The sequence below is a fragment of the Protopterus annectens genome, chromosome 2.part0 (genome assembly GCF_019279795.1).
Source record: "Protopterus annectens isolate FY-2018-M chromosome 2.part0, PAN1.0, whole genome shotgun sequence".
NCBI lineage: Eukaryota > Metazoa > Chordata > Ceratodontiformes > Protopteridae > Protopterus > Protopterus annectens.
In genome coordinates this window covers 66,907,110-66,923,388 of record NC_056728.1, presented here as the reverse complement: position 1 = coordinate 66,923,388, position 16,279 = coordinate 66,907,110, and the positions used below count along the sequence as shown (strand labels likewise).

Genomic DNA, 16,279 nt, shown 5'->3' with positions numbered 1-16,279 from the left:
TCTGTTTTGAGATATTACTCTTGTCTTTGCCCTCATTGCTTACTTAATCATATTAATTATCCAAAGAACCTTTTTGGTTCTGCTGCTGCTGAGCTTTTCAAGTCCCTCCAGGATAAAGACAAGGCCTTGTGGGAATTGAAACATATTTTTGTGTCTCCTATCCCTAAATTCCAGAGGAATTATCATTCCAAATCTGCTTTTGTTCGCAGAAAGCCTCACCCTTTTCCTAAAAGTAAAAAGGGTTCTAGGCATGTACTCCATGCTAAGTCTACTCAGACTCCTTTTTTCTCAGAAACCTCCTTTTCATGACAAACCACGTTCTGTCAGCTAGTTTGGTTCCCCTTTCCCTGGCTAGGTTCTCTTATCCTTTCATCTTTCCCCGTCCCTCCCCAATTGTTAAGATTCACTCATGAATCTTGGGTTTTCTCTATCATCCTCCAGGAATATTTCATGGCCTGTAGATCCCTTCTTCCTTTTCTGGGTGTTGCTCAGCCTTCTCTGGAACAGCTTCCTTTTTTTTCTAGAACTGCTTCAGGGCTTTTTGGCTAATGGCACCATTTAAGTTGTGCCCCTGCCCAGGAAGAGAAAGGGATTTATTCCAAGATGTTTCTGGTTCCCAGGAAGAAGGGCATCTGGAGACTCATTTTGGACCTTTCTCAGCTCAACATCTTTCTAAAGGTCCCTTCCTGTTCCCTATTCTTCCACAGGCCTTGTCGGTATCCCTGGACCTCAAGGATGCATATCTTCAAATTCCCAGTCATCTCCTTTTCAAGAAGATTTTATGTTTCTGTCTCTTCCTTGCATTTTCATTTCTCTGCTTTGCCTTTTGGCCTCTTTACTGCCCCAGGGATGTTCACAAAATGGCTCATTCTTGTCATTGCCTTTTGGAGGCTGAGAGTGGTTTGAATCTTTCCCTATCTGGACAATCTACTCATTAAGGCTTCGTACTGCAGTTTACAATTTTCTGTTACAAAGCCTGGGGATCACCATAAACCTTTGGAAATTAGTTCTTCTTCCTTGTCAAGATCATAATTGTCTCATTTGCAAGATCCAGACCACTTTTGTGCTGCCATCCCTGCCTCTACCCAAGTCTCTATCTCTGATCATCTTTTTTTCAGTCACTTCTTCCTCTGGCTTGTGTCACACACAGGAAGTTTTACTGAGTTCTAGGATTAATGACCTCCACAATTCTTGTGTTGCTTGTATGCAGACTCCATATGAGAAAACTACTCTGGCTCCTTGAGTAACTGTGGCTTCAACTCTGTCATCCACTGGAATTCACAGGTGTTATTCATGTTTCACTGTTGCAGTCGTAACGTGTGGGATTTCCCACCATGGACGCCTTTGGCCAGCCCGAATACCAGAGAATACTTTCATCTGGAGCCAGCAGATGGCTAGGTTTTGGTATAAGGGTAGTCAGCCGGTACCATTATCATTTCTTTGTTGTTGTTGGAGCCCAAAGCAGAGCATCAGTCAAGTCCGCACCGGAGAAAGAAGACTCCGGATAGCTAAGTACCCCATTGGGGAACCTTTTACATAAGCTTTGACTATTGTCAGAGAAAATTAATAATTGTCTCCACCCTGACAAGCAGATACCACACCAGGACTTCCACTCTTTTTTTGTGACTTACTTCAGGCTGGAACACAACATCACCAACTGTCATTTTTGTGCTCACTTTAACAGAACCATTAGGCAAAGGGTGAAGGTTTTAGTAAGGTATCTTAGTGAGTCTTCGGGCTGTTCACATCCTATGACTTCTCCCAGTCAAGCTGAGGCAGACATCCTTAAGTGAAAAAGAGAGATGGAAAAATGATCCAGGTTTAGAACCTCTGACATTGCCTACTCACCATTGGCCCGTTATCCTAGGCTTATTATTGTTGAAGCAGGTGAGGCTCTTACGCAGCCCCCTTCTGTGACCATGGTGGTGGCGTAGGCCTCTATTGAGACCTATTTTTCTGTGACCATGGTGGTGGCATAGGCCTCTATCGAGACCTATTTGGAGTCCTAGTATGCCTTCTGGTCCCTCAATGTATTTTCAAGTCATAGGATGCAGTTTGTTGGTTGAGTCTGATACCACTATGCAGGCTCCAGCTTCTGATGACTGTGCTAAGACCAACAGTGGATCTTCTTGTCACCAAGAGATTGCAATAGCCTTTAGCCTTCATGGGTCAGTTGTCTGTTTTGGGCCAGAGGTCGGTCACAGACCAAAACCGCTGCTCACAAGAAATTGGTTCCTGTCCTGTCCTAGCCTAGGCCTACTGGCTCCCATTCCCAGGCATATCAACAGGATCTTGTGAGGTTGGCTTAAGATCAAATCTCTGGTTAGATCCAAATGGCCTTCCCCTGAGTTTTCTCCAGGTGAAAGAAAAAGAGGCACCCCTCCAGAAGAGCTCTGATTCCTTTGACTCAGATGAGGATTTTGACCAGGAGGATTCTATCTTTGAAGGGGGTGCTTCCATGGTCTCCTCTGAGGAGTCTGTTTCAGAGGAGAATCTTGCATTGGCCTCCCCTCCTGAGGATATTTCCTTTGAAGAAACTCTTCATACCTTGAGGGAACACTTCAAGTGGGAAACACTGGACTACCCACAATCTAAGAAAAGAATTAATTAATTTCTTAACTTTTCTGAACACAAATCTCTCGCCATTCCTACTCCAAAATCTTGCTGGTTACTCCCTTTTGGCTCTAACAACATTGGTGCATATTACAGGACGCCTCCTTAAAGCCAGACTCTCTACCTCCTGCCCTTAAAAAGCCAGACATGTTTTATAGGGTCCTCATTTCACACAGACATCTCCTTAAGGACCCCGTGGCAGACCCCACGCCTAAGTGAGCCATATCTAGCTCATCCAAAAACCTCTTGGCTACTGATAAGGAAATGCAGGGCCTTAGTCATATGTGGCAAAAAAGTTTACAAATCTGCTACCCTCGTATGCGCACCTTGAACTGCTAGTTTCACAAGGTTAAATACTGGGAAACTATTCTAGACGAAATGAAGCAGAAATTTGTAAGCACGGAGAACAAGGATCTCTCAAAGGAGTTATTGGACCTTTGTAATTCCTGTTCTCAAGTAGACAGACCCTCTCTGCACTATGGCTACAATATTGTAGAAGCTTCTAGTAGGGTTGTAGCTACAGGTTCTGTTATAAGAAGACATGCCTGGCTGAGAGAACGGTCCCTCCCAGACCATGTCAAATCCGGTCTCCTGGGCACCCCTTTGTATAAAGACATTCTCTTTGGTCTCAAGACTGAAGCTGTACTCAAGAAAATGGAAGACAAGGCCAAGTCCATGCAGACTGTTAAGGACTTCAAGTCCATCTCCTTGCTTCAGTAGAAACTGCCCCCCAAGTATTGTTTCTTTCTCACCCCAAGGCTAGTCAAAGAAAGCCCCATAGGGAACAGAGCCAAAGCGAATACCAGTGTCCCAAGCAGTGGAATTTAGAACCCATTAGGCCAGGCGGCTTGCACCTGCAGGCCCCTAGCAGGAAGCAGCAATAACTTGACCATGGTACTCCCTACCCCCTCTCTTCCCTGCCCCTCACCCTCCACATTCCCCTCTCAGCGTAGAGGGAAGGCTATCACTATTCCACAAATTCTGGGCTCACATTGCTACAGACCAATGTGTGCTAAACATTATTTCAAAGGGTTACTAGTTCAAATTCAAGCAACCATTGGTTCCCTCAGGCTTACCAGACTTTCCACCAAAAAAAAAAAAAAAGCGGCGTTGGCCCAGGTAGAGTTATTGTGAACCTAGGGCTGTTTGGAGCCAGTACCAGAACACTTAAAAGGAAAAGGATTTTACTCCAAACTCTTCTTGATACCCAGAAAATATGGCAAATTGTGGCCAGTACTAGCCCTGTCAAGACTCAACCATTTCCTACAGGTACCACAGTTCAAGATGCTAACCCTTCAAAAACCACCACCCATGATCTCATCCAGTGCTCTCATGGTTACTCTTGATTTAAAATGTGTGTACCTTCATGTTCCCATAGAGGAATCAAACAGATGCTTCTTACACTTCTGAGCAGGTACCAGGCACTATCAGTTCTGTGCTCTGCCCTTTGGCTTGCCTGTTGTGCCCAGGGTCTTTACAAAATGCCTAGATCCTCTAATAACCTTCTGCAGAACAAAAGGAATTCAAATTTCCACGTTTGGATGAGTGCCTCATCCAGGCAAACCCAGAAAAACTCGCATCAGACCGGCTTGTAAATGAAAATCTTTTAACCATGGTGGGGTTCACCATCAATGCACAGAAATCTCAGACAAATGCGACATCCAGATTTGTGTTCCTGGAAGCCCTACTGGAGTTAGTCCACCAGAAGACCTACATACCTCTGGACAAGGTTTCTTTCCTGACCCTATACTTCAAACAAATAATGGTCAGGAATTACCTTCAGCCAGGGAGTATTTCAGGGCCCTGGGTTACATGGTCTTTTGCATACTCTTGATTTTCCTGTCCAGACTACACACGAGGAAACTTTTGTTCTACTTCAAGAATGTGTGGTCCCAGCATTCAGAGGCTCACACAGCAAAAATAAAGCTGATTCCTTGTCTCAGGAAGTAATTCACGTGATGGGGTCAGGCATACTCCCTCAATCTGGATCTCTCTTTCAGATTCATCCCTCAGGAGCAAACTCTGACAAAAGATGCATCAGAAATAGCCTGGGGAGCCCATTCCAACTGCCTTCAGACTCTAGGAAAGTGGGACTCCCAAGTTCAGATACAAGCACATAAATCAAGAAGAACTTATGGCAGTCAAAAAAGGCTTGATAGACTTCCAAAAGGAGTGGGAGCCAGGAGTACTAGTAGTGAAGTCAAACAATGCTTTGGTTATGTGGTATATAAACTGTGGGGGGCACACACATATCTACTTTGGCACCTAGCAATGGATGTTTGGGAAACAGCTCACTCCCTAAGGTTACTCCTCATGGCACAGTACCTGCTGGGTATACACAACCGACTAACAGATCACCTGAGCAGAAGCCTGTCAGAGCCCCACAAGTGGCAACTGCATCAGGAAGTGTTTCTCAGCATTGCCAAAAAATGGGGTGTGCCGTTGATGGACCTTTTTGCTACCAGAGAAAATGCTCACCTGAAAATGTTTTACTCCAGGGACAAAATTATGTCAGATGTGGAGGACAGATGCCTTCTGTTTTACTTGGACAGGCCTTTTCCTTCAATACTACTGCTCCAAAGCGTTTTGTTAAAAATAAGAGAAGATGGGCCAAGGGTAATCCTTATAGCCCCAGACTGGCCTAGGCAGTACTTTTACCCTCTGCTTATCAGCCTGACCAGCACAGAACCATGGCAACTGCCACAGAGAATGCACCTGTTAACACAGGACAGGGGCAGAATTGTAAACATAGTTCCTTTTCTTCCATTCCATGCCTTAAACTTGAACTTCAGTGGTGGATTCATCAGCTTTCTCTCAACTCAAGACTTACTTTCTAACTTCCAGTCTCAACTCAGGATATTTTTTTTAGATGCCTCAGACAGGGGGTGGGGAGCCTCCTTTTGTTCCCTCAAGGTCCAAGATCTCTGGGCTCCTCATCAGAGGTCGGATCACATCAACATAAAGGAGATGAGAGCTCTCCTTTTATCTTTTCAGGCCTTTCATTTCCTGTTTCTTCCATGACCTCTCAAGTCTTCATAGACAATACCAAAGTGATATGGTATATCAAAAAACAAGGAGGGACATGATCCTACCTTCTTTGCAAACTTGCTCTTCAGGTTTGGGGTCTAGTTCAGTACTGAGTGACTGTTCAGGTCGTCTACGTTCTGTTAGAGCAAAATATAGAGGCAGACAACTTGAGTAGGTCCAGTACACAGTCTCATGAATGTGTGCTTCACAGAGATGCATTTCTAGACATTGTCCATCAATGGGATACTTCACAGGTAGATCTTTTTACCTTCCCTCTGAACAGATGACTTCCTGTTTTCTGTGCTAGATGCCCAAGCCCTCTGGCCTGGAAGGTGGACGCCCTATCGTTTCCTTAGAAAAGGATATTTCTGCAAATGTTCCCTTCCTCTGATTCTGAGGGTGCTGCTCAAGATGAAGCAAGACTCCCCCAAAATCTTGCTGGTTACTCCCTTTTGGCAAGAACAGGATTGATTCCTCCTTCACTTAACAAGGGGCACTCACCACAAGTTACCTCAGAAGGTGGACCTTCTCACAAAGACAAGGGGTCTCTGATCCATCCTCACTTCTCCACTCCAGCTGCTGCTGCGAATGATAGGATTTTGATCCATTTTTGGCACCTCTTTTCTGAAGACACACTTTAGGGTTCTGCAGGAGGCCAGAAAATCCTCTACCAGGAAATCATATTTGTCCAAATGGAAGAGATTTTTTTGTCTGGTGCCTTTCTCATAACAAGGATCTCTTTTTAGTGGGGATCTCTTTGTTCTCTCTTTGTGTGGATTGCTCCATGCTGGGTTGACATATTCTTCAGCTAAAGCTCACCTTTCAGGAACTTCTGCTTGTCTGCCTCTTGCACCTTCTCTGGCCTCTAGATTTGAGGTCAAACATTTCTTAAAAGCATCCTTCATATCAGGCCTCTCAGGAAGCCTATTCCACCTTCCTGGGACCTCAGTTTTGCACTTGAAAAATTTACTTTGGCTCCTTTTGAGCCTCCAGTTTCAGCTTCCTTGCAACATTGTAACTGGAAGAGACTTCTCTTGGCCCTTACCTCAGCTATGAGCTCTTATGGCCATTCCACCTTTCTTGTTTTTTTTTTCTACAGAGAGAGGGTTTCTCTTCGTACTAATCCTTTTTTTATGCCTAAGGTGATTAATGAGTTGTCTCTTAATCAGTCTATTAATTTGCTTTCCTTTTTTCCTTCTCCACAGTCTGCTAGTGAGAAGATTTTTCAGACCCTTAATTTGCATAGGCAGCTCAGATATTATTTGGATAAGACGAAGACTGTTTGCAAATCTGAGCAACTTTGAGTTTCCTTTATACTAGATCTCTAGGTTTGGCTGTTTCTAAGCAAACCATATCATACTGGATCTACAGGGCCTTTTCTTTTTGTTATTCCTTTCATGGTAAATGTCTTTCAACCTCTGTAAAGGCTTATTCTACTAGAGTTGTTGCCTCCTCTGGTGCCTTTTTCAAAGGATTGCATACCAGTTCCATCCTTGAGGCTGCTACTTGGATTTCTGTCCATATGTCCACTAAGCATTACAAGTTGAATGTTGTTTCCAGAGCAAGAAATGGCTTTGCCAGAGCTGTCCTGTATGGGTTTTAGAGGGTTCTTCTGTGCCTTTCTCCTCCCAAGTTTCCTATTGAGCTTTTTTACAATCCTTTTATGTTGAGAATACTGCAACAGTGATGTGGAAGGGCAGAGTGCAGTTGTGTAAAATCTTAACACAACAGTAGATGTCCTCCTCTTCATTGCTGCATTAATAGCTCCCTCCCTCCTCCCCCTTCTTTTCTGTTCTATTTATTTATTTAACATTTGCTGACCAGGAAAGTCCGACTAGGACAGAGCCCATTTTCAGTGGAGGCTTGAGGAAAAATGCTTCAGACGCATGTGTTTGTAATGTGGGAGGAAACCGGAGTGTCTGGAGGAAACCCAGGCGAATGCAGGGAGGACATGCAGACTTCACACGAAGGAACCCCAGGAAAAGAATCAAACCGGAGAACCTCTTGCTGTGAGATGGCAAAATTACCCCCTGCACCACTGCGCTGCCCCTATTCTTCTTGCCTTCCTAGCCAGGGCTTCTTTTCCTTTTCTCCTTCTGGATGCACATGTTTCTCCTGGTCCCTAGGAATATTCTGTTCGTCTTGGGGCTTTTCACTTCTGGGGTTTGTATGTTCGTATGTCACCCTTATGCCCATCTCCTTGTGTGGGGAGCACAAGTATGATGTACATCTATAAATTCCATAGGTTTTGGTATACTGGCTGGACATTGGTCTCCTGCCAAGGATAGCCCAGTTATGTTAAGAATAGTGTAGTAGTGAAGAGGAGTATATCTATTGTTATGGTAAAATTTTGCACAAATGTATAGGCATTTTTCCATTTGGCAATGATTAACGAAGACAATTAAAGTAGCATTTTTGTTTATGTACATGCTGTATATTTGCTGCCATTGACATTATGATGGTTATTCTATTCAGATTTAGTGACTTTGTAACATTTATCGTTTGACTGTGTAGATCATATGCACGCTTTATTTTCTGTGTTTGTACTTGTATTTACCTGCTTGTCAATGTATTTGTCAATGGTTTGTTTTGTGGATTTGTACATTGTATTTGCCTGTTTGTCTTGTGTTGTGGCTGAAAAGGTTCCCTGGGCCAGCCCACCTGCTCAGTTTAACCAACGTTAAATACATAAATATGTAATTTGTGCATACATAAATCACTGATAGTGAGCAAGTATTGTAACAACAAGGAAGAAGCAAAGAAAGGACAGGTATCCAGGGCATTGCATAGCAGAGCAATATATCACTTTAGCTGCAATTCTGTTTGTGTTTTCTGAAGCACACACCCACACAGCTCAGCGTTTTGCTTCTGTAGGAATGTCCAGTACTGTCAAGGAGTAGGGATCAAGGCCTAAAACATCCTACACCCAGATGCAGGTCATCAGCTTGCTCTCAACGCTTACAACAGCATTAAGATGATAGGAGAGTAAAGTGAAAGTGCTAATTGGTTAACAGTGTGATAAGAATAAAGATAACAGCTTAAAAAATAGCCACTTGCTTATACAATTTTTGTTCAAGCATTTTTATATGTTGTGCAGTTGGCTATCTTCATCAGCTACTTTTGTTCCATGTTGTAAGACTTTTTATTCAGGTGCAATGTTATTCTAACAGTTTAATCATTTTTATTTTTATTTTTCAAAGTGTGTTAGTTTAGCTTGTTGATGTTTTCTTAATTAAAACTTTACTATGAAACATATGATGTGAAGTTTTCTATTTGCTTCTAAACTTTTTTCCTTTCTTTATTTCACCTGTTAACATTAAGTGAGGCTAGCTGGACTCCTTTAGATGTAGCTTCACTGGTAGCTGAAAGTCTTCCAAGTCCAAGAGAACAAATCTTCTGGAAACTGGTCTTAATGGTTCCAGGCAGTGAAGATATTCGTGGGTTTGAAGAAATAAATAGGTAAGGTAGTAAACAATAGTTTTTGGATTGAAGCATGGATTTCTTTGTTGAAACGCTTTGCCTTACAAGTAGCCTTTATATTTTTATAAAGTACAATGTACAGAAAGAGGCATGATCAACTGCAGACACATGCTTGGCATGTTTAAAAAATAGTTGCATGTTGATAGAAGGGCGTATCTAGGGATTTTGGATTTTACATATTTTTATGCCAAATTCTCCGACTGCTGTGTTTGTACTCATGCATGTTTCATTTGGTCTACAGCTGGTGTTTTCTGAGTAGGAAATATTAATTTGTGTGCGTGTATATATACATACGTATATACATACATACATGTACGCATATACATACAGATACTCACATCATCATGAAGTTACCACAATGGAAGGGCGTCAGTGCTGCTGTGATTCTTAGAACTGTGTGCTTAGAGCTTCATGCTGTTTTTAGGATCACCCCTGGCAAACTTTGACTAAGAGGAAGGGACAGGCAAAAAAAAAATCAACACGAGTTTCCTTGGCAGCTCTGTTGGTGTGCTGGGATAAAGCTCTGACTACCACCCATATTACCTGAGATCAGTTAGCTGCTCAGACACTTGTAGAAGATATTGTTGGGGGAAGGGAAGAGTGATGAGGCTTTGGCTACAGCCTCCTGTTTGGGAGGAGAGATGGAATATAAACCAATGGATAAAAAGTCACACATACAAACCATTCAGTAAAAACTGAAAAAAAGACCCAGCAAAGCTAGAATCTTCACTGTGTAATATCTTAAACCTCATGTAGTGGAGGTCCATGTGATATATGCAGACTACCCTTTAAGGACATACTGGTGCTTCAGCTTACATGACTTCTGAATGCCTTTGACTTTACTTTTTAAGCCTTTAAGGGTACATTCAGACCAGTAAAGCCAAACCCCACTATCTAACGTCATGCAGTGTTTTGGCCTTTTTTCTGACCTTGTCTGTACAGCACTTGTGAATTGTTTGGGTATACTTTGGTAACACAGAGCTTAAAACCCAAGCCTGATGTCCTAAACATAGGTTCATAGGTTGGTACTAGGCTATCGGCCCTAGGGTCTATACAAGCCTAGCCATAACAATTCCCTGGATATTTCTTCCCATAATATTTACTTCCCTGGACCCCTGTCTAGCAGGGCAATTGACATGATCCCCAGGGTGAATTTCCTATCTCCCATCCAGTCATCAAGGTTCCTTTTGAAGCTGGCCAAAGAGGCGCTCTACTTAACATGTATGGGCAGTCTATTCCAGTCCAGCATGTTTTGTTCATTGTGATGTCAAAGTTTAGATCCCGGGAGCGTGTTGCTCTGAGGGATTGGGATTTCTTTAAGTGGAGCATGTCCAACAGATCAGAGTTTGACATGGCCTTGTATTTTAAGCAGAGATCGCCTCTGAATAGACGATATGCCACAGAGTATAGCTGGAGTTTTTTTAGACGGTCAGCACAGGGCATCTGCTTTAGACCTGTGATTCTTTTAGTGAGGTATTTCTGTGGCCTTTCCAGCTGTTGCAGATGTCTTGTGAGGTACATACCAAACAGCGCATTGTACTCTATAATGGGTCTAATGAGGGATGAGTACAGTGGGACAATGACCTCCTTTTTTCTGGATGAAAAGCCCTTAGTGATGAGGTGTGCCACATAGAAGGATTTCCTGACTGTTGTGGTGATGTGGTTATTGAAGGTGAGACCACTGTCCACCTGTGTGCCTAAGTCTCTCATCACACTTTCGGTGTTTAGTGTACTGCCACCTATGTGGTAATTCATGTGTACATGTTTTTTCCCAAAGGGGTTAACTTTACATTTCTTGGCATTAAGCTTGAGCCCATGGCTCTGGCACCAAGCATCTGTTTCTGTAAGGCCCTTTTGCAGAATATCCACATCATTTGGTGATTCAATAATGGCTCCCAGTTTACAGTCATCTGCGAACTTTGTTAGGCAGTCACTTAATTTTGGCCTGTACTTCAGAGAAGTAGATGCCAAACAAGAGCGGTCCCAGGACTGAACCCAGAGGTACTCCACTTGCCTGGAGCTGGATTTGGAGTCTGCTACTTTTACAACCTGGGTTCTGTCAGTAAACCAGTTGGCAACCCATCGAGTGATGTAGGGATTTATGCCCAGCTTAGTAAGTTTATCTACGATTCCAGAGTGGGTGATGGTGTTTAAGGCCTTGGCGTGGTCCAGATGGGCTGTGTGGACTGCCTTACCCTCGTCCACAGCTCTGGAGACTGATTTGAAGAAGTCAATCAGGTTCAGGAGACAAGATCGTCCCTTCACGAACCCAAACTGGGTGGGGTCCAGTGTTTGAAGGTTGCCAATATCTTTGTTTTTAAGTTCCATGCCCTTGCAGATCAAGCTCGTCAGACTGATGAGATAGTAGTTCCTGGGATCCAAGGTGGATCCCCCCTTGTGGAGTGGGATAACTGTATCTGTGCGCCACTCAGTAGGCACGAAACCTGAGGTGAGGTTATGATTAAACATGACACGTAGGTGAGGTGCCAGTTCATTTTGTAGTTCGTGTTCAAGTTAAAAAAAAAAAAAAATAGTTGTTCTGGTATTTAAGCCCTAACTTTGAGAGGGTTTCTGTCTATACACACTGAGCAGAGTGGATGAGAGGTGTTGAATACAACTCTTAGCTGAGATATACAAGTATCCTGTTTTTTTTTTCGATTATTTATACTGATTATTGATTCTAGCAATTTATATATAGCACTTTTATTGCCTGCTGCTTAGTTTTTGAGTGTATTTTATTGCTATTAAGTAATCTGCACGGGTAACTGATTTGTTAGCAGTTAAAAGCATTCTGTATCTTTACAAATCTTTATCTGTTTAAAAACTTTCATTTTGTGGCTTTCTGTAGTGCTTACTCTGTCTGTAGGCTAATAGCTTTAATATCGTCCCCCCCTCCCTCCCTGTTGGTGTGTTGCTGTTATACTTGGTGGCTTTGCAGTTGCCCGCCCCTACTGTAAATCTGATCTGGGACACTCCTCCCAGTCTAGTGTCATTAGCTCATTCTACCTAATACAGAGAGAACATTTGATAAGGCCTTCTGTTTCTCCTTTTTCCCTTTCAAAAAAAAAACAAAACAAAAAAAAAACATTTTTTTGCCTGAATCTCTGTGTGTTCTGACTGTGCTTCTCAAACATTTTAACCCGCGGTGGTGCTGCGGTAGCGTTGTCGCCTCACAGTAAGACGCTGTCCGGTTTGATTCTCAGCTAGAGCGTCTTCTGCGTGGAGACATGCGTGAATGGGCGTACCTTCGTTGAAGGTTGTACGTCAGGGATGGTAACTCGGCATGTAAAAATCAACTACCAATCATTAGCGGACCGGAATTCCGCTGTGGCGACCCCTAACCGGGAAAAGCCAAAAGACACAACAAGAGTATATTTTAGAGCATTTATTATAACTGTAATTGCCTTAATATTGCTACAACTCAAGTGCTCTAGGTTGCACTGCATCTGAAGTGTTTGTATGATGTCCTTCAAGGATGCATCTGCAGTCCTAACATATGGGTTGTCCTGCCTCAGGCAGCCCTTCAGTCGGCCGGATTCCAAAGTCTGGGTCTGGCCTCGGCTGATGTCGCACTTCACCCGACGTCATAGCTGCTGTTTGTTGGGTATAAAGGCATCAGCCAACGCCATTTTCCTCAGTCTTTCTTGCCGCGCGGTGCCCGAAGCAGAAGCTGTTTGCAAGTGCCGGTCGGTCAGATCCAGAGATTTCTACTACCGAAGACTTCTAAAAAGCTAAGTACCCCGTTGGGGACTCTTTCTTGCCTTAGCCGATGTCAGACAAAGTAAATAATTGTTTAACTTGTGGGAAACAAATACCTCATAAGGATTTTTCCACTCTTACTGCCTTCCTTGCTTAGGCCCAGACCACGATGTATCAGCTTGTCTAGCCTGTGCTTCCTTCAACCGACGGACGCTTAGACGTCGGTCGGAGTTTGCAGAGGAGTTTTTTGGTCCCGCTTTTGCATACAAAATGCCGTCGGAGACTCCGACTACACAATTAGTTAAAAAGCGCAAGGAAAAGGACCGACACTCGCGGTCCGCGGTTTCGGCTGAAACCACGGTTAGGCCAACCGCGAGTGTCTCTGTTTCGGCTGAAACCGAGCCCTCTGTTCTTCCTTCGGCCGAAAGCATGCCTCCGATAGCCGAGGCCTCACAGAGCATGGCTGAATCTGCTACTGAATTTACTGCTACAGAAGCAGACACCCAGGATTTGTCAGACACTATTCCTTTAGACATATCTACCCCTGCACGTGGGGCTGCTAGACCCCCTGCTTCTATGTCTATCAAGGCTTTTGCCAGGGCTAAAGCAGCTAAATCTTCTAAGGTCTTACCTGCTAAAACTCCCTCACATAGGCCTACCTCTAGTTCACAAATACTCAGCCTGGCTTAGGATCTCATTTCTTTGATCAGGGGATCCCAACCTCACCCAGACAGGGCCTCTCAGCCCCCTCCAGATAAGAGGCCTAGGACTGAACCCCCGGAACCTGTCTCTACAGACTATTCCTCGGATGACTCAGACCCTCACGAAGGCCCATATTCTCCTTATGAGGATTCTGATGCAGAAGACTCCATTCCTTCTGCTTCTCCTCCTGAAGAATTTTCTTTTGGGGAAACCTTACATGCTATGAGGGAACACTTCCAATGGCAGGGCCAGGATTTTTCAGATTCAAGGAAAAGGCTAAGGACTTTTTTACACTTACCACAGCATAGGCCTTTAGCCATTCCTCCAGTACTAACAGTTGTTGATGATGCATATAATGATGCCTGTACTGCCCCTGATTCTCTTCCTCCGGCCCCTGCCAAGCCTGACAGATATTATAGGGTTCCGGACACACACTACCATTTGTATAAGGCTCCTGTTGCAGACCCTGAAACCATTTCACAGGGCCCTAAAGGTGTGGCAGCTGCCTCTGCCAAAACCCTCTTCCCTCTGAAAGGGAATCTAGAGCATTAGAGAGATGGGGTAAAAGGTTTATACATCTGCTACTCTCCGGCCAGGGCCTTAAACTGTCAATTTCACATGATTCAGTACCAGGAATTTTTGTTAGACCAGCTAAATAAAAAAACTGTCCTCTCCTGAACCTATAGACCGCAAGTCCCTTCAGGATTTGGTACATAACTCTCAGCAGGTCAGTAACCATTTCTTAAAATGTGGCTATGATGCACTGGAGGCTTCCTTTAGATCAGCTATGACTGGAACAGTGATTCGAAGGCATGCCTGGTTAAAAGAACAATCCTTACCAGACCATGTTAAGTCAAAACTCCTAGATGCTCCCATGGAGAAACAAAGTTTGTTTGGCTCCCCTGCACAGGAGGTTCTAAAGAAGGTGGAAGAAAAAGCAAAATCTGTCCAAACAGTCAAGGATTTCTTACAGGTCCAACCTCTGAGGTTTAGCAGAAATTGGCCCTTGAAGAATTGGTCCTTTCCAGACAACTCCAGAGCACAGAGAGGCAGAAATAGACGCCCAAGAGGCAGAGGTCAATCTAGGGGTGCCTACAGGGGACGTCAGTGGCAACCTACCAACCAGAGAAGTACTGCCACAGATTCAACTACAACCACTTCCACAGGGCAGACACAATGACTTGGCTCTGGTTCCGCCTACCAGGGAACAACTGGAAGCACCCTTGGGCGGAAAGCTAGCCTTATTTTCTGACAACTGGCATTACATCACAGGAGACAAATGGACTTTACAAACAATAGACAAGGGCTACAGGTTTCACTTCCACACTCTACCAAAAAAGAGAGGAATGCCAAACCTACCACCAAGCCAAAAAACAGACGCTCTAAGACAAATCAACAACTTACTAAGGATGAGAGCTATAGAAAAGGTACCGCCTATGGAGCAAGGCCAAGGATTTTACTCCAGGCTTTTCCTTGTACCAAGAAAAGAAAATCAATGGAGACCTATTCTCGACTTGTCCGCACTGAACACATATCTCATTGTTCCAAAATTCAAAATGCTGACCCTCTAGCAACTTCTTCCCATGCTGGGCAAGGAGTCTTGGCTGGTGACTCTAGATCTTAAGGAGGCATACCTGCACGTCCCTATACGACCAGATTGCAGAAGACACCTCAGATTTCTTGCAGGATCAGAGCATTATCAATTCTCAGCATTGCCCTTTGGCTTATCTACTGCCCAGAGTATTCACGAAATGCCTGGCATCAGTAATTGCTCATTGCAGGCTTCAGGGAATTCGAATTTACCCATACCTGGACGACTGCCTAATACAAGCGGACAACAAGGAAAAATTAACAAAAGATTTGGAAAATGTCATACAACTGTTGCAAGCCTTGGGATACACAGTCAACATGCAAAAGTCAAGACTAGTACCATCCCAAAGGATAACATTCTTGGGTGCAGAACTGGATACATCAACTCAAATGGCTTTTCTCACAGAAGAAAAACAAAAACAACTACCAGTCTACTTCATGACATTAACAACACAAACTCAGCTTACTGCAAGGAAAGTCCTGCAAGCCCTGGGTTACATGGCATCCTGCATAATATTGGTTCTGCATGCCAGGCTGCATATGAGGAAGTTGCAATGGTACCTAAGGAATGTATGGTCTCAACACAAGCACAGTCTAGAAGCCCAGATTCCAATAATTCCATGCCTGAAGCAAGAATTCCTGTGGTGGGCTCAGGCCTGTCAGTTGAACAGAGGATTGCCTTTCCACAAACCTCATCCAAGCCAAACCATCACCACGGACACCTCAGACCTAGGATGGGGGGCACACATGGTGGACAAGTGTATACAGGGCCTATGGACCCAAGACCAGCTGAATCTACACATAAATCTAAAGGAGATGCTGGCAGTGAAACATGCGATCCAGGCGTTCAGACCACTCCTCCAACAGGGTCATCTGCTGATAAGGATGGACAATACCACAGTCATGTGGTACATCAACAAATAGGGAGGTACACATTCATATCCTCTATGCCGGATGGCAATGGACCTGTGGAATGTGGCCCTGAATCTCAACATTCAACTTCAGGCCAGATTTGTACCAGGAAAAGAAAATTCTCTAGCAGACACCTTAAGCAGAACTACCACGGATGCTCACGAATGGATGCTGCATCCAGATATCTTCAAAGTCATAACAAAGAAATGGGGACTACCACAGATAGACCTGTTTGCCTCCCCACACAACCACCAAT

At 44.0% G+C, this 16,279-nt stretch overlaps 1 protein-coding gene across 1 annotated transcript in view; it reads left to right on the top strand.

Annotated features, from left to right (window-relative positions):
• Window positions 1-16,279, top strand: part of LOC122792701 (germinal-center associated nuclear protein-like) — a 1,487,771-nt gene that overhangs the window by 1,264,083 nt on the left and 207,409 nt on the right. The window contains exon 20 of the mRNA XM_044060286.1: window positions 8,962-9,099. Within this exon, the coding sequence (XP_043916221.1) occupies window positions 8,962-9,099 (138 nt within the window). The remainder of the gene's footprint in view (window positions 1-8,961; window positions 9,100-16,279) is intronic.